This window comes from Filicampus tigris, chromosome 12, assembly GCF_054856515.1.
Source record: "Filicampus tigris isolate MCC_2025a chromosome 12, RoL_Ftig_1.0, whole genome shotgun sequence".
Taxonomy (NCBI): Eukaryota; Metazoa; Chordata; class Actinopteri; order Syngnathiformes; family Syngnathidae; genus Filicampus; species Filicampus tigris.
In genome coordinates, this window is record NC_141228.1 from 1,834,395 (window position 1) to 1,853,428 (window position 19,034).

Genomic DNA, 19,034 nt, shown 5'->3' on the forward strand with positions numbered 1-19,034 from the left:
CTCTCAAGGCACTTACATTCGTTGATGAATGAGTTCTGAAGTCTCCATTGACTCTGCTCATTTTGTGCAGAGCCGACATACTTTGTGCGTGGGAATCACTTGTCGTCGTAAATCTATATTTCAAGTATCGTATTTTCCGGACTATAAGACAAACCCTTATATGAGCCGCACCCACTCTATTAAAAAAATAATAATAAAAATGAAAAATCCATATACAAGCAGCACCTTTATATAATCTATCTATCTATCTATGTTGAAAAATAGGTCCCATGCACAGCGCGTCATCGCTGATGTCGCTACCGGGGTAGTATATTGAGAGCGCACGGGAGGCGACATGACTACTGTTGTTACACGCGAGACGAACTCGCTGTGTTTCTCTCTTGGCTTGGACGGCTGAAATATATAAACACGGTGAACCGTTGCTGTGTTAGGGGGTACAGCAATGCCACCCACGATCGCAAAGGAAGAACATTTAACAACGGATTGAGTTTTGATAGGTTTCCTGCATGGCGGAAGACAGAGGAAACCCTCGTTTCGGACATGTCAAAACAAAGTCAGATGGCTTGGTTATTGGCTGTAAGATGAAAGTATTTCACCATAAACAATTTTCTGTCTTGGGCAAGAGTATGCTACGTACATTTTCATAGCGGTAAGTTAAAAATAAAGTTTAGAATCCTTTTGCTTTCTCTCTTTTATTCAAATGCGTGCATGCAATCAGTAAGTGAGGTAAAAGGAAAGAAAGAATGATCAAGGATCACATACACTGTTAAAAAGGAAATAAGTACGTTCTTTTGTGTAGCTTAAGTGGACGGTTCACAAGCAAACACACAACACATTCCTTAGTCCAAATGACGGTGTTGTTATTGTTTGAGCCTTCATCATCTGCAGGTCCTGCACCTACCTGTTTGTAAATTGCACATGAGTGGCTAAAGATTTATGTTTAAAATGCTCTGAAGTGTACGCACTCACACTACACACAATGTACGCAAAAACATCCGGTGCACACAAAGAAGGAAGTAGGTCCGGTTTGTAGCTCCACTCAGTATTGGGAATTCTGTAGTGATCCAAACCATTTATAATGTCTATTCTTATAATGAGTTATAATGTTTATAGTTCTGTGGCTTCAATGTCTAATTCATTCTTGTAGAGCCATGCCAATTTATTGCATTTTAACATGTTTTTCAATCAAACAAATACACAGCCTTTAACGTTCCGCTGCCACTCCAGTTTGTCAGATCTACTTCCGCGCCCTTGCCCGTTGAACTCCTCCACCTGCGGTCACAACCTGTTAATGGCAATTGTATTATATTGTATTGTAATTCCGGTTACAGGTGGAAGAAAACCTGTATTAGCTGCATGGTTCAAAACCTAGAAAAAAAGTAGCGGCTTATAGTCCGGAAAATACGGTAGGTCTTCTGTTATTGTATGTGAATGTACCGTTCTTTTTCTTCTTTAGACTTGTGTTGAATTCTCACTGGGCCTTTTCCCCATTGTAAAGAAACTTTCCAAATATGTTTTTTTATTTTACTCATTTTACTAGCTTGTGCATTACATGACGGAGACAACTTGACATGCATTAAGAGTCAGTCATAGATAGATGTAACGGAGAGAATCCGGTCACCTTTCAATAAAAAATATTTTTCAGCCTCGGATAATAAATAAAGGGCGGTGGTCGACTGGTTAGCACGTCCGCCTCACAGTTCAGAGGTCGTGGGTTCGATCCCGGCCCCGGCCTCCCTGTGTGGAGTTTGCATGTTCTCCCCGTGCCTGCGTGGGTTCTCTCCGGGAACTCCGGTTTCCTCCCACATTCCAATAACATGGATGGTAAGTTGATTGGATGCTCTAAATTGCCCGTAGGTGTGATTAGGAGTGCGGATGATTGTTTGTCTCTGTGTGCCCTACGATTGGCTGGCAACCAATTCAGGGTGTCCCCCGCCTACTGCCCTAAGACAGATGGGATAGGCTCCAGCACGCCCGCGAACCTTGTGAAGATAAGCGGTATCGATAATGGATGGATGATAAATAAACTGGAAGTACTGTACTTCTGTTTTTCTTTCATTTGTGCAGCCCACCGCGGCCCGGTACCGGTCCACAGCCCGGTGGTTGGGGACCTCTTTTTTAAGATACAAAAGATATACCCTATCAGTTTAAGCCTAACCCTCCCCACAGTGTTAGAATGGCAACCATTAATTGCTTCTGTTGGTCTGTTTTTCAATGTATGACACGATATGTATTGTATGAGTTGGATGAGAGCCCCTCAGCCCACATTTTTGGTGCTGCTGGAGATCCAATTTTAAGATGTAGATCGAGAAGACAGGTTCTTTGACATTTTTTTTTAAAAAAGGCACTAACTCAATGAGGGTCTAACTCATTCTATTCTAAGACCAACTCTCCAAAGATGCTTTTCCCCAATGTAACAGAATGACTAATGATTGCCTTCCAACAGGACTCAATGGGCGGCTCACCAAATGACATCCGCATCTCAGACATGAGGCCCACCCTAGTGGAGCCACCGATGTACAAACCAAAAGTGGTGCTGCTTGGCAAGGAGAAGAAAGGTGACATTTTACACTGAAACACAAAGGCATACAGGCTTAAACACATTTAATCTGGTCTATGATGAAACGCTTGGGGCTTGCTTGTAATATTGTCCATTAATTAGTACTGTAATAATGCCACACAGATTAATTTCAGAGTTGAACATTGAGAGTGAGGGAATACTATAATGCTTCTGTAATTGAGTGAACTCTAGTCAGATATGACCAGTTGTTATTTTGACATTTGTAAATTTGTTTTTTAAAGGCCTCCGTCGCTTACCCCATGTGGCATTATATATAAAATACACCGTAACGACAGACAGCGACGCTGACCATTAAAGTACCTTGTGCGCATGGTGAGATGTAATACCCCTCCATACCATTGACAGCGGTAGTCACTATTCCTCATGGTTAGAAAAAGATAACCGGAAACGCATTCAGAACAAAATTGTATACCCCTGCTTTTGTGCAGGAGGTCCGGATATTGATTTGCATGGTCCGATGCTATTTCTTTAGTTGGTAAATGCTTTGCGTTTCTTTGCTCCACGTCTCTCTGCCATCAATGGGCTCCATCGTCTGAAACAGGATGTGATGTACTGATTTTCTTCGCTGTGACTTCAGCGACCGCTGGTATTTCCAGTAGTGCGCCCGCGGAGCCATTTTAGGCAAAATAAACCCAAAGTTACGTGAAATGTTCATTTTTAAAACGTAGTTGATGCAGAAAAGTTGCAGTGTTTAACCAAAGTCGTGGGAAAGTGCGATTTTGCTGGATTTCTTGATTTTGCATAAATAGTTACGATCGAAACTTTGCAAAATCCTGGAGGGACTGACTTGTACGAAGATTAAGGCAGCAAAGGTGCAAGAGAAACCACACAAAATGTTTCTCTTGCAAGAGAAACCACACAAAATGTTTCTCTTGCACCACAGTGATGAAATTATCTTCTAGTTCTTCTGTCCTGACAGACATTGTACGTCGAAATGCGGAGGGTGATGATGTGCAAAATGATGGAAATTCTCAAGGCTTTCCATCGCGTACTGTATATCTGCCATCGCCACTTTCTGTTCTTGCCCCGTGTGCTGATTTGTTAGCTAGCAGCCAATCAGAGTGACCAAATGTCACGATTTATGACGCCGATTCAATATGCTGAAACGACGTTGGATTGGTCTATCTAGGCCAGGGGTGCTCAAGTCCGGTCCTCAAGAGCCCTTATCCAGCCTGTTTTCCATCTCTCCCTGCCTGCAACACACCTGATTCAAATGATCCACTCATCACCAAGCTTTACACAAGCCTGATAATGATTGTGATAATTTGTATCAAGTGTGTTCAGGTACGGAGCAATGGAAAACAGGCTGGATAGGGGCTCTTGAGGACCGGACTTGAGCAACCCTGATCTACCACTAGTGTCTGCATTGGTAAACCAACATATCGCTGGCATCGGGCCAAAACCTCATTAGTCACATTTTGGTGAATTTCATATTTTTTCAAGTCAGGTCAGTGTGGGTGTTATTTTTACACATTATTGACCAATGTAATATATAATATATATTATATATATGTAATATATATATATAATATATATAATATGTAATGTATAATGTATAATGTATATATATATATATATATATATATATATATATATATATATATATATATATACATATATATATATATATATATATATATATATATAAAATCTAAGAGGCAGGGACATAGGGTGACCTATAAGAGTGGTGGTAGGAGCACACAGGTAGACTACATCTTGTGTAGACACTGTAACCTGAAGGAGATCAGAGAGTGCAATGTACTGGTAGGCGAGAGTGTAGCCAAACAGCATAGGATGGTGGTGTGTAGGGTGACTCTGGTGGTGAGGAAGATGTCATGTCATGTCATGTCATGTCATGTCATCATGTCATCTTCCAAACCGCTTATCCTATATAGGGTCGCGGGGAGTTGCTGGAGCCTATCCCAGCCGTCAATGGGCGAAGGCAGACTACACCCCGAACTGGTCGCCAGTCAGTCGCAGGGCACACATAGACACTGTCACTGAGCGGGAATCGATCCCACGCTGCCCGCACACAACTCAGGCGTGCATCTTCCAAACCGCTTATCCTATATAGGGTCGCGGGGAGTTGCTGGAGCCTATCCCAGCCGTCAATGGGCGAAGGCAGACTACACCCCGAACTGGTCGCCAGCCAGTCGCAGGGCACACATAGACACTGTCACTGAGCGGGAATCGATCCCACGCTGCCCGCACACAACTCAGGCGTGTGTACCACTACACTATCAGCGGACATGGTGAGGAAGATGAAGAGGGCAAATGCAGAGAAGACAAAATGGTGGAAGCTGAAAAAGGAAGTCTGTTGCATGACTTTTAGGAAGGAGTTGAAACATGCTCTGGGTGGTCAGGAGTTGCTTCCAAATGACTGGAACACTACAGCTAAAGTGATCAAGGAGACAGGTAGGAGAGTAGTTGGTCTGTCATCTGGAAGGAAAGTAGATAAGGAGACTTGGTGGTGGGATGAGGAGATACAGAATTGAATACAGAGAAAGAGGTTAGCTAAGAAGAAGTGGGACACTGAGAGGACCGAGGAGAGTAGGCAGGAGTAAAGGGAGATGCATCGTAAGGTGAAGGTAGAGGTAGCAAAGTCCAAACAGGGACCTTATGATGACTTGTATGCTAGGTTGGACAGTAAGGAGGGGGAGACTGATCTATACCAGTTGGCAAGACAGAGATGGGAAGGACGTGCAGCAGGTTAGGGTGATTAAGGATAGGGACGGAAGTCTATTGACAGGTGCCAGTAGTGCGATGGGAAGATGGAAAGAGTACTTTGAAGAGCTGATGAACGTGGAAAATGAGAGAGAACAAAGACTAGAAGAGGTGAATGCTGTGGACCAGGAACTAGCAAAGATTAGTCAGGATGAAGTGAGGAGGGCACTGAAGAGGATGAAGAGTGGAAAGGCAGTAGGTCCTGATGATATACCAGCAGAGGTTTGGAAGTGTCGAGGAGAGGTGGCGGTAGAGTTTCTGACTGGATTGTTCAACAGGATCTTAGATAGTGAGAAGATGCCTGAGGAATGGAGGAGAGGTATGCTGGTTCCCATTTTTAAGAACAAGGGAGATATACAGAGTTGTGGCAACTACAGAGGAATAAAGCTGATGAGCCATACAATGAAGTTATGGGAAAGCGTAGTGGAAGCTAGACTAAGGCCAGAAGTGAGCATTTGTGAGCAGCAGTATGGTTTCATGCCAAAAAAGAGTACTACAGATGCAGTATTTGCTTTGGGGATGTTGATAGAGTGTGGAAAAGAGGTGAAGAAGCGTGTACAGGCAGGTTGGAATGGATGATGAAAAGTGTCAGGTGTGATGTGTGACAGAAGAGTTTCAGCTAAAATGAAAGGAAAGGAGTACAAAACTCTGGTGAGACTAGCGATGTTTGGTCTTGAGACAGTGTCACTAAGGAAAACACAGGAGGCAGAGCTGGAGGTGGCGGATATGAAGATGCTGAGGTTCTCTCTGGGAGTGACCAGGAAGGATAGGATCAGGAATGAGTACATCAGAGGGAAAGCACATGTTAGAGGTTTTGGAGGTAAGGTCAGAGAGGCCAGACTGAGATGGTTTGGACATGTCCAGAGGAGAGATAGTGAATATATTGGTAGAAGGATGCTGAGTTTTGAATTGCCAGGCAGGAGGCCTAAGAGAAGACCAAGGAGGAGGTTTATGGATGTAATGAGGGAGGACATGAAGGTAGTTGGTGTGAGAGAAGAGGATGCAGAGGACAGGGTTAGATGGAGGCAATTGATTCGCTGTGGCGACCCCTGAAGGGAAAAGCCGAAAGGAAAAGAAGAAAGAAGAATATATATGCATATATATGTATGTATATATATATATATATATAAAAGGGTCAAGTGCAAAACTCTTTTTTTTCTCTTGGATATCTCAATGGCCTCTGCACAAAAACTGCCAGTTGTTGAGTTTTTCAGTGAATAACAGAAGACTGGTTCCCGAATTCCCCCATACAACTTATTAAAAGGTGTTTGTTATAAAGGAGCAGAAAGATTTGTACTCTTCCTGTCACGTTTTGTAACCAGGCTATGTTTGTGTTGTTGTTGGGATTTTTACTAGACAGAAAAATGAGAATGCACTTGTTGGTGATAGCGTGAGTGATGCAATAAAAAAATATAAAAATGATCAAAAGAAATGCCCCTACTAACTCCTGTTTGTGCACGCAAAGCCTGGTACAGCAGGATATTAAAATTGTCGGCCGACTTCCAAACTCTGAGAGACCCCACACGTGACTAGAAAAAAATCATGCGTATTACAGTTTTGCTGTGTGGTGTGCAACCACACAGCAAGCTCAACACATCACACTACAACCACATTCATTCACAGATATTCTCGCATTAGACGGAAAATCTCATAAAACCCCTCAAGATTAAACGAGATTTCTGAGTGAAAAAATATGACAGATGAAAAGGCAGAAGGGTTTCAGGTCGTGTTGTGCCGATTATCCTGCCGTGTGAACCAGATTTAACTGAACCTGAGTGATTATCATGCAGAACCGGTGTGCGAAAAAAACAACAACACAGCAACTAAACAGAATCACATGATCACGACACTCTTGTGTTTATTTGTATTATGATGGATATTTCTTGGAAAATACGGTCAGAACAAGGTTTCATCATTTCCTTGCCCACCTGGGTGGTATATACTTCAAGCCCTTGGTCCTTTACCAGAGGCCTGGGAGGTTGAAGGTTCTCCGCAGGATTTTAGCTGTTCCCCTTATTGCACTCTTCTGCACTGAGATGTCAGATGTTGTTCCTTCTATCTGCTGGAACCATCCATCCAGCTTGGGGGTAACTACCACCAGTGCCCCGATCAGTAGAGGCACCACTGTTACCTTTCCCCTCCACATTTTCTCTAGTTCATCCTTCAAACCTTGGTATTTCACCAGCTTCTCATGTTCCTTTTTCCGACTGTTGCTATCATTGTAGCAATCCCACTACATCTATCATGACTGCTGTCTTCTGATGTTTATCCACCTCCACTATGTCAGGCTGGTTGGCTATCACCAGTTTGTCAGTCTGGATCTTAAAGTCTCACAGGATCTTGGCCTGGTTGTCCTCAACCACCTTTACAGGTGTCTGCCATCTTGATGCTGGTATCTCTAATCCATATTTACAGATATTTTGGTACACTATTCCTGCTACCTCGTTTTGCCACTCCATGTATGCCTTGCCAGTCAACCGGCATCTTACATCCTGCTGTGGTATGCTGCACCGTCTCTCAAGCTTCTTTGCAGAGCCTACAACTGGGATCCTGTCTGATGTGGTAGACCCCGGCCTCTCTTGATCTTGTGTTTCGGGCCTGTTCTTGTGCTGCCATGATTAGCACGTTCATGCTGACTTTCAGTCCAGCCTTTTCCAGCCACTGATATGTTTTCTCTATGTCAGCCGCTTTTTCAGTTTGACGGTACATGCCATGCAGGGTCTTGTCTTTCCATGGCAGTCCATTTGGCCCCTTCTCCTTAATCGGCTTCTGTTGCCTGAGGCATTCACTAACCAGGTTGTCCCTGGGGGCCATCATCTTAATGTATTCTTGGAGGCCTGTTGTTTCCTCCTGGATAGTGCCCAATAGTGTCAGTAGTCCACGGCCCCACCGCTTTGTGTCTGCTGAACTTGGGGTGGAACCAACCGTGCATTGTGAGAAGCTTTCTTGCTGTCTTTATCAGTGGCTTGCATCTTTCAGTGGCCAGGGAATTATGCCAGCAGGGTATCAGATAACCAGCGGTAAGGGATGCTGTCCAGCTGAAGAAGGAGTCCTATCGGGCCTTTTTGGCCTGCGGGACCCCGGAGGCAGCTGACGGGTACCGGCTGGCCAAGCGGAATGCAGCCCTGGCGGTTGCTGAGGCAAAAACCCGGGTGTGGGAGGAGTTCGGGGAGGCCATGGAAAATGACTTCCGGACGGCTTCGAGGAAATTCTGGTCCACCATCCGGCGTCTCAGGAGGGGGAAGCAGTGCACCATTAACACTGTTGATAGTGGAGATGGGGTGCTGCTGACCTCAACTCGGGACGTTGTGGGTCGGTGGGGAGAGTACTTCGAAGACCTCCTCAATTCCACCGACACGCCTTCCGCTGAGGAAGGAGAGCCTGGAGACTCTGAGGTGGGCTCTCCTATCTCTGGGGTTGAAGTCACCGAGGTAGTCAAAAAGCTCCTCGGTGGCAGAGCCCCGGGGGTGGATGAGATCCGCCCGGAGTTCATAAAGGCTCTGGATGTTGAGGGGCTGTCATGGTTGACACGTCTCTTCAGCATCGCGTGGACATCGGGGACAGTGCCTCTGGATTGGCAGACCGGGGTGGTGGTCCCCCTTTTTAAGAAGGGGGACCGGAGGGTGTGCTCCAATTACAGAGGGATCACACTCCTCAGCCTCCCCGGCAAGGTCTATTCAGGGGTGCTGGAGAGGAGGGTCCGTCGGAAGGTCGAATCCCGGATTCAGGAGGAGCAATGTGGTTTTCGTCCTGGCCGTGGAACAGTGGACCAGCTCTACACCCTCAGCAGGGTCCTCGAGGGTGCATGGGAGTTTGCCCAACCGGTCTACATGTGTTTTGTGGACTTGGAGAAGGCATTCGACCGTGTCCCTCGGGGAGTTCTGTGGGGGGTGCTTCGGGAGTACGGTGTACCGAGCCCCCTGATAAGGGCTGTCCGGTCCCTGTACCACCGATGCCAGAGTGTGGTCCGAATTGCCGGCAGTAACTCGGATTCGTTTCCTGTGGGGGTTGGACTCCGCCAAGGCTGCCCTTTGTCACCGATTCTGTTCATAACCTTTATGGACAGAATTTCTAGGCGCAGCCGAGGTGTCGAGGGGGTCCGGTTTGGTGGCCTCAGTATTGCATCTCTGCTTTTTGCAGATGATGTGGTACTGTTGGCTTCTTCAAGCCGCGATCTCCAACTCTCGCTGGAGTGGTTCGCAGCCGAGTGTGAAACGGTCGATCTACGTTCCTACTCTCACCTATGGTCATGAGCTGTGGGTCATGACCGAAAGAACAAGATCTCGGATACAAGCGGCCGAAATGGGTTTCCTTCGCAGGGTGTCCGGGCTCTCCCTTAGAGATAGGGTGAGAAGTTCGGCCATCCGGGAGGGACTCAGAGTCGAGCCGCTGCTCCTCCGCGTCGAGAGGAGCCAGTTGAGGTGGCTCGGGCACCTGATTAGGATGCCTCCTGGACGCCTCCCTGGTGAGGTGTTCCGGGCATGTCCCACTGGCAGGAGACCCCGAGGACGACCCAGAACACGCTGGAGAGACTATGTCTCCCGGCTTGCCTGGGAACGCCTTGGGATCCTTCCGGAAGAGCTGGAGGATGTTGCTGGGGAGAGGGAAGTCTGGGCTTCCCTGCTGAAGCTGCTGCCTCCGCGACCCGACTTCGGATAAGCGGGAGATAATGGATGGATGGATGGGTATCAGATAACTGGCACGCCATAGGGGTTTCGGCCTGGATCTTATTCCTGCCATCCAGCTGACTATTCAGAATCTGCCCCACTCTCCTTAGGTATTTGGCAGTGGCCGCCTAGTGTCAGTAGCTGGTTCATTTGTGCTACCAGGCGTTCATGGAGAGCAGTTAGCTTGTTTTGCCAGTAGCCATGAATCATGTTGGGCCATGGTGCTGTCCAGCTCTTCATCTTCAACACTCTTGCTTGGATATCTGCCACTGTTATGATGACTGGTTATTGTTCTGGACATTGCTGTGCTCTGTTTGTAAATCTGGTGGCCATTGGGCATTGGTATTGTGTGACGCTTCCTGCTCCCAGATACTCTTCCTGTATTGCTCTGTGTCAGCCTTGGGTGGGTCTGTTTTGGTCTTGCTACCTTGCCACTGAGAGTAGATCATAGCTGGGTTGTTGGGGAACATTGTTGTGTTGGCTCTTACCCCTCTTGGGTATCTCTTCAGCCGAGTAGACAAGGCTGTGAGTCTTTGATTGGCAGTCTCAAGTGCCTCATCTGTGGACATCTTGCTGTATTTCTTGGGCAGTTCTTAAGCTTCATATCTTTGTTTTGCTCTGTTAGGAGGCTAACTTCTCTCCAAGTTGCCCTTGCTTTTGCCTCTAGCCTTCTCTTCCATGGAGGTGGCCCATGTTCCTTCGGGTTGTTCGTCTCATAGCCAAGCATCCCTAAGATAACTTATACAGCTGCATAGATAAGCCGATTGGTCTCAATGATGTGCTCGATAGGAATACTTATCAGTGCTGTGTTGACATCATTCTGTAATGATTCTGGTGGCACTTCTTTCTTTAGCTTTGGCTAGCAGAAAGTACTTGAATTCACCCAGGACTTAATGATATTCAATCTCAGGTCAATCGCTCTTGTGTTGAGCTGTTCTGCTTGTGGGGATAGGAACCCACTCTCGATGTTTGAAGGTGATGGTAAAACCATCGCCCTAATGACCTTGTGTCTTGGCTCTCCCTTGCCGTAGCATCTTTGTACAGCAGAAGAAGACCATTGTACCTCATCCAGCTCCAGCTGTGATGGTAACTTCCTATTGCTGATGTTTGAAAACTGAACCTGTAGTTATTTCTTGTTCAATTTGAATGTGGATGGATGTTTTGGAAGTTGACATGTTTTCTTCTGACGGACTAACTGGCGGAGTGACTGACCAACTGATGATTACAGGTCGGTTCGGCTTGAAAAATTGACGGACTGGCGAATGACGGACAAGTACCCACGAAGCTGCCGGATGAAGAATGACGTAAAATTTAAACATAAAATTTTGTAAAATGCCCACCTCTGCACATTCCTCTAGTTGACTGCTGTCCTTCCTCGACTTAAACCTTCTTTAAGTGTCGTCATCTGTGGAGGTTGAAAAAGGTATCAAGACGTTTTTGACAAAGGAGTAGAAAATTCCCAAGGGAGAAAAAGTCAGCAGAAAAATAAATACTCCAGTAAAGATACCTGAAAAAAAACAACATTAGTGCAGTAACAAAGTACTTGTACTTCATTACATTCACCACTGTTTGTAAATTTGTATTTGAGATAATTTCTTGTGATGTGTGTGTGTGTGTGTCTGTCTCTCTCTCTCTCTCTTCTCTCCTCTCTCTTTCCTTCTCTCACTCTCTCTTTCTCCCTCTCTCTCTCTCTCTCTCTCTCCCTCCCTCTCTAGAGTCTACAGACGAGGAGGTGGATAAGCTCCACTGTCTGAACCACAGTGGGTCCTCGGCCACCTACTCTGATTACTCTCCCTCGGTCGGCTCCTCTGGTTCCTCAAACCCACCCGCTAACACTCACTCACACCCTCACTCTCACGCGCACCGACACAACCCTGCCCTGCCGGCACCCAACAAGGACCAGGCTCCTCAAACACACTGGGCCAACAGGTACCCATAAATGTACAATAAATGACTCATGTTCAGTGCCATCTCTGTTGCTTCTTCACAGCCAACTATCCTCTTTTCATTCAACTCCATCTTCTCAACTTCAATCTCCTTCATCTATCACCCTCATATATCTTCCATCTTGTCACTTTGCTTTATCCATTCTGTCTAACACCTCTCCAAACCTGCATGCCTCTCTGTCTTTCCCACTCTCTGCTTGCTCTGTCAAAGTCAGAGAAGCTCATTAGGATGCTGCAGACGGGTCACAATTCACTCTGTTTCTCTCTCATCTCCTTCCTCCACTGCCTTAAAGTTTACCAGTCCAAACATCAGCATACTGTAAGTGTGTTGAGGTCTTTAGGATTACCACTTAACACAAGGTTTGTAGTGGCTCCACAATTAGGTGAAGATTCCGCATGCACTGTAGCATAAACCCACCGTTTTAAGTGCTCAAGACAGTAAAATGTGTGAATTCCATACCATAATAAAGGTAAATTATTGGCATAGTGTTGAAACTGGACCATTTGCTTTATAAACTAAACTATAACCTATATATAACAAATTTGTTTAGCATTGAGAGTGCCTGAAAAGCCAGTAAACAGGTCACATGTTTATAAGTAGGCCTTTACTGCACAAAATGGGTTAAACCAGTCAAAATCAAAATCAGCAGGTGCATCCAGGAATGCAGTGCTGTTTAAAAAATTTATGTAGGTAAGTAGGTAGCTTCTAGATGTACTACTATGCATTCCTCTTAACACAAAAACAAACTGCTATGAAATTAGGGAAACAAATAATATTTTCCATGCAGCGTGACAATAGCACCACCACCATGGTCGTTATGTTTGTTGTAGTAGGACACCCGCAGTTGCTGTGGCACTCGTTTTTCTGGAAAATGCATCTCTTTTCAAAATATTATACGACAAAACTTTTCAGCCCAATTTGTTATAAATTCTCATGAGAGAACCTTGCAAGGAAGGACACAATAACTGAAATGCAGGTGGCCACAATCACTTAGGTAGGCTACAAATGAGAAAAACAATATTATTTATGCTTTTAATTATCTTTCGACAACATTATATGAAACAGACAACACACATAGTTTACAATTGAAAACGTTAATTCTATTTCTTTTCCTTTGGCTTGTCCAATCAGGGCTTGTCATCCTTTTAAAATCAAATTATATCTTCTGCATCCTCCTCTCTAACACTAGCTGTCTTCCCTAACTACAAACCATGTACAAACCATCTAAATCTCTCTCACTTTTCCCCCAAAACATCTAAACTTGGCCGTCCCTCTAACGAGTTCATGTCTAATCCTAGCCATCCTGGTGACTCCTAAAGGAAACCTCAACATCTTCATTTCCACCACATCCAGCTCTCTTCCTGCCACTTCTCCAGTGCCACAGTTTCTAATTCGTACATCGTGGCCAGCCTAATTCAAACTTTAATTGATATTCCATAAATAAAATAAAACTATATGCAGGTACAGCAACAGATTTCCTTTTCCAGGTCACATAACATGTACTGTATGGCTGACCACTTGTTGCCAGAAAGAGTGTTCTAGCTCAGGCCTGTCACCATTTGCCATCCATCCATCCATTATTGTTCTTTGCGCCAGACATATATTGTCATATATTGCAGGGCTCTTTGAGAGACAACTAGAAGGAAGGAATGCTATCCTTTGTTATATATATATATATATATATATATATATATATATATATATATATATATATATATATATATATATATATATATATATATATATATATATATATATATATATATATATATATATATATATATATGTGTGTGTAAATGAGAAACAACAACATACATTTTTGTTGCACAGAGTTTGTTTCACTGTCATCCTTGGTCTTAATTTAGGCTGGCCCAGTCTTTTCCTAAACCTATTGACTCCAAGCCCCTACTGTCGCAAAGAGAAACTCCTCCATCAGGGACCATGCAGCAGCGTGGAGATAGACGTCCACTGAGTGAGCCTTTCGACTGGGCCGAGGCCCCTCACTATGACAACACCGGATTTGATGCCGAGGAGTCTCCCCTAGACCCTTCATCATCTAATACGAGTCAGGGTAACCCGCCACTGGGTTCCAAACCTCGGAGCCAGTCATCACATGGCCGCCGTCCTCTCTTAAGACAAGAACGAATTGTAGGCGTCCCGTTAGAGCTGGACACACAGACACTCCCCTTTCACAGCAATCAACGCTCAACACATGACAATGAACACCAGGCTTCTGCACAAGCTTCCCAGAATCCTTGGCAAAATTGGACTCGCACCCCAAGCCCCTTAGAAGACAGGACAGCTTTTCCCTCCAAATTGGACCTTACACCAACGTCAAGTCCCAACCCAGACCGCAAGGTGGCAGACCAAAGGTAACTGAAGCAGGGGATCATCATTTTTACCCCTCAGTAGTTTGTCACTTACTGTTGTATGTGTTTTGGCATTGGATTATTGTTGAACTCAACCTAATGTTACTGTGCAAGAAAACAAAAATGTTTTGAGACAAGCATTCACACAGCATTGCTCTATAGATTCTGATTTTGTGAAAGAGCAAAAAAAAGTAACACTGTGCTCTTCTTGCTTTAATACAAACCCGTCCAAAAGGACTCAATATTTTCTGTAAGAAGATCCAAGATCAAGGGCAGAAAAGTGATGATGTGATTGTGATGGCACTTAAGGCACATGCTAAAGATCCAAACACTACAGTATTAATCACTGCAATGGCTCATAGTTCCTGGGCAACATATTTGGTTGGTACTGTGTCTGGGGCTTTCAATGACATGTATCAACCAGTTTTACAGATATCAATCAATTTTCTTCTTTTGTATTTTGTACAGAATTTTTCAATACACTCACAGAAAAGGAAAGGAAATTCAAATGTTTAATTTCAGTTCCTCCATAAATCTGTATTCTATCACTCACTTTTCTTCCCCCTTCAAATCCCAGACAAACTTGGGCAGGAGGCGGGATACACTCTGGACTGGCCACTAGTCAACCCCAGGGCACATTTAGACAAACAACCATCCACACTCATATTCATACCTACAGTATGTGCAATGTAGAATCTTTAACGCTTAATGCTAGTTTTTGGAATGTGGGAAATAGTCGAAGTACGCCATTCTCTATTCATTAATCATGGCACACATTCAGACTTGTATTACTCTGCTTCTGTTGTAATCCTGACAATTGGGTCTGCATAGTTCTTACCTCTTTTTCCTTATTGCCCCAAGGCGGGAGCAATCATCAGGGCCTCTTCCTGGTAGCTGGTCATATCACAACAATCAGGGGGAGCATAACAGAAAGGACCACCTCACTGTCACTGGGGGCAACAAGGTAACCGTGGTAATGAGTAAAACTTCTGACCGACTGTCTCCGATGATGAAAGAAACAAGGTCCAAGTTTAAGAAATCCCAGAGCATCGATGAGATCGATATTGGTTCCTATAAAGTATACAGGTATATTTTTATGTATTACAGTACTTGCATTACGCCCATAGGGATGTCATACATGTACAGCACTTTTTTCTACACTACTTCTTTATCAACAGTATTCCCATGGACAGCTACAGCTCGTCCATTGAGCAGCAGAGTAGTTTGGACCGTCAAGAGCTTCCAGGTTCCATGGAGCAAACCAACATGGCTCGGTCTCAGTCTGCACCTATGTTAGATGAGGAACTTGGATTCCCAGCGCATGGCAACCAGAACCAGCAGGGGCACAACCAAAAACCTGCAGTCCCACATAAAGCCTACCACTTTGACCAAAACTATAATCCCCAGGTCAGCAATTTGCATTTACTGTAGATGGATGTTTAAAAACCCATATCTGACTGAGCGGGGAATACTTGCAAGTGTTTACACTTCTTCTTGGCACATAGACATGTTGTACATGTTCAAAATTTGACGACAAGAAAAATAGTTTGACACCATTAAAGCTGTTTACGAAATCTGGCAAACGGCTTTGTAACCTTTTGCAACCTTTAATGAATCCTGACAAAACATTTGCTAGGTTCCCGAACACTCGCAAACCTTCACCACTCAGATACCACCTTTAGGAATATTGTAACTAATTTTTAAGATGCATTACATTTTTGTCCAATAACTTAAATATTCTATGTAATTTTTCTCACTGTCAACAATTGTAACCAATTAGGTGAGCATGGACAGACGGGCCCCTGCCCCTTTCCCCAATACACCAGATTATGTCAACCACTCATCAAAAGCGTTGGAGTACATGAATCAACCTGGAAAAACATTACCTAAGGAGTTGGTGAGCCCTCGATACCGTGCTTACCCGCCACTGGAGATGTTTTCTTTCCCCCAATCACCAATCAGTCAGGATGGTTCCACCAGTCAGCAGCAGCAACCAATCACATCGCAGCGTTCTAGACCAGGGTTTTTGAGGAGAGCAGACTCACTAGTAAGCTCTACCGAACTCGCTTTGTTCCGTCGAGTCCACGAGGCCCAGCAGGAGGCCCTGCAAGAAGCTCAGTACAGACAGCAAGTATGTAATAAGAACTGATTATTCTTTATTATGCTTATACAAAAGCAATGTCATTTCTTACTGAAACTAATATATTCATTTATCTTGTGCAGCATCAGGGGGACCCTCCTCTCTATAGTCGGGCACTGGCTTATTCCACCCCCATGGACCATTCTGCCAACATGGTAGACAACCAGAGTCAAATGATGCACAACAAGAGAAATGGACGCTACGATGACGATTATCCCAGCTACCAGGAACAAAAGAAGCCCATGATTGGTTATCCAACCAAGAGCTTGACTCAACGTCGCCCCCTGTCTGCTAGAAGCTACAGCACAGAAACCTATGGAGCATCACAGGTGTTTAACCTCAGTAAATAACATAAATGTTAGCGCCACTGAATATGCTGGTGTTTCTTTGATATGTATTCATCTTATACATTGCAAGAACATGTAAGGCCCTAACAGTTTTGGTGGTGAAATCAAATTAGCTCAGTATATTTGCCTGCATATTAATCTCTCGAGAGTGTCATGTCATTGATATGCAGAGGTGGGCATTTTACTAAATTGTGCTGGTCCATCATTCGCCATCCGTCAGCGGCCAGGGTACCCGTCCGTCATTTTTCGTGACGAGCTGAATTGTAGTCCGTCAGTTCAGACCGTCAGTTAGTCCGTCAGAAGTCCGTTGGTCCATTCGTCGGTCTCCCCAAAAAAACGGTGCCCACCAGTGACAGGCTAACGGTCCTTCTGTGACGAATGACGATTACACTGACGGCTAAAAAAGATCTTCCGTCATTCGTCGGTCCGTCTTTTTATAAGTCGTCCCGTCAATTGTCAGCAAAACGGGCGTCTGTCAGTGACAGACTGATTCTGTCATTCTGACAGAATTCTCACCTCTGTTGATATTAATTCAATCTTCAGTCAATTCCAGGTAAATCTAAATGTATATTGTGCTACAATCACAATGTCTCATGATTTTCAATAATTTTGTCAGTTTTGTCTTGCTGAGCAGCAGGAACGACTGCAGGATTTTTTCTGTCCTGGGGCTAAGGGGTGCTTGACCGATACATATTGGGGGTCTGAGAAAATAATATATAAATATATTTTTGAACATAAAATAAAATGCTGGAGGGTCTTACCTAGGGCTACACAAATTTATGATGAAACAAACATGCAAGACAAAGTAAAGCAACTGTGCTGGAAAACTAACAGAACCCTTGTAACAGATGTCTTCTTCTTTCAGTGTTTGAAAGTATATGTATGTAAAGCTTAAAGTTACAGGCTGGATCACCACAAACACCCCAAATTGCACCTGGTCAGATCACAGTTTTACGCGGCTTAGGGGTCTGCCCCACTCAAGTCTTTGTGCAAACAAAACTCATGTTCTGTTACATCATCCGTCTATTCCCTGTATATGTCAGCTTTTTCCTTGTCTTTGTCTGCAAGAGTAATATTTAAAATGTGCAGTATTATAATGTCAGTCCAATTGACTGTTATTTGCCCATCAGGCACGTCCAGTGTCAGCTCGTCCCACCATGGCGGCTCTCCTGGAGAAGATGCCTCCCGACTACACTCTGGCAACCTGCCCAGAGAAAACTTCCGATGACACCATCAAGGTCCGACCTGTGGTACCGCAGAAGCCTGAAGACATCACCTCCAAAATGCCCGCCGATTGGAGGCAACAGCTGCTGAGGCATATCGAGGCCAAACGCTTGGATAGGGTATGTTGAAAGGATAGGCACGGGAGAGGTCACGCTCACACATACATGCATTATATACAACGTATGGAGGCCCTCCCTGTCTGTATCTATGTAAGTTTGTGTTATATAGTTGACCAGATATGCATCTGGCTGCATGTGCGTGTCCACTCCACACTGTCACTTATTGTCAGTCAACTTACTGCACACTACTACTGTGGGCAAGTGCAGAAGAAATCACGTCGTGAAATGGCACAAGCTAACATTTATGAGACAACACTACAACTACAGCTCCAGAATAAATTGCTTGTGGTTTTTTTAGGGTATTTTAAGAATATTTCATTATAGAGTGACATCTGTGGTAGAATGTCCTTTGTTTTTCATAAAACCAAATTTATGTTACTTGGACTAGTAAGTGCAAATTTCAAATTAAACCAGCTAGTGTTCAATTTGGTTCAACGTATGCACCTCCAAACACCAGTTTGGTTTCACAAAAGCAGAGAGACAACCCAGAGCTACTGTATGTCAATATATCACCATTATGATGCTCATACTGTACATCACTGTACAAGTGTGTTTACAAAGCTACACACAACTAGAGTTAGGTGGCTTCAGAGTTTGTGCAGTGAGGCCAACGCCATCCAGTAACTGATGAAAGTTGTTGCTCGTCTGACACCTACTTTTGAAAGCTGTAAAATTAAATAATGAATCGTACATATAGTACTCTGCTGCTATATATATATATATATATATATATATATATATATATATATATATATATATATATATATATATATATGTATGTGTTTATATATATGTGTGTATATATATGTATATATATATATATATATATATATATATATATATATATATATATATATATATGTATACTGTATATAGTGCTCAGTGTAAATGAGTACACCCCCTTTGATAAGTAACA

General features: G+C 44.1%; 1 protein-coding gene and 1 pseudogene across 24 annotated transcripts in view; both read left to right on the forward strand.

Annotated features, from left to right (window-relative positions):
- Positions 1–19,034, forward strand: part of lrrc7 (leucine rich repeat containing 7) — a 217,932-nt gene that overhangs the window by 160,558 nt on the left and 38,340 nt on the right. For all 24 annotated transcript variants that reach the window (XM_086047845.1, XM_086047838.1, XM_086047837.1 and 21 more), the window contains 8 exons: positions 2,447–2,558; positions 11,688–11,901; positions 13,785–14,291; positions 15,150–15,374; positions 15,467–15,695; positions 16,069–16,419; positions 16,512–16,757; positions 17,906–18,118. In XM_086047845.1, coding sequence (XP_085903971.1) covers positions 2,447–2,558; positions 11,688–11,901; positions 13,785–14,291; positions 15,150–15,374; positions 15,467–15,695; positions 16,069–16,419; positions 16,512–16,757; positions 17,906–18,118 — 2,097 coding nt within the window. The remainder of the gene's footprint in view (positions 1–2,446; positions 2,559–11,687; positions 11,902–13,784; positions 14,292–15,149; positions 15,375–15,466; positions 15,696–16,068; positions 16,420–16,511; positions 16,758–17,905; positions 18,119–19,034) is intronic.
- On the forward strand, positions 4,831–11,056 carry LOC147138032 (uncharacterized; annotated as a pseudogene).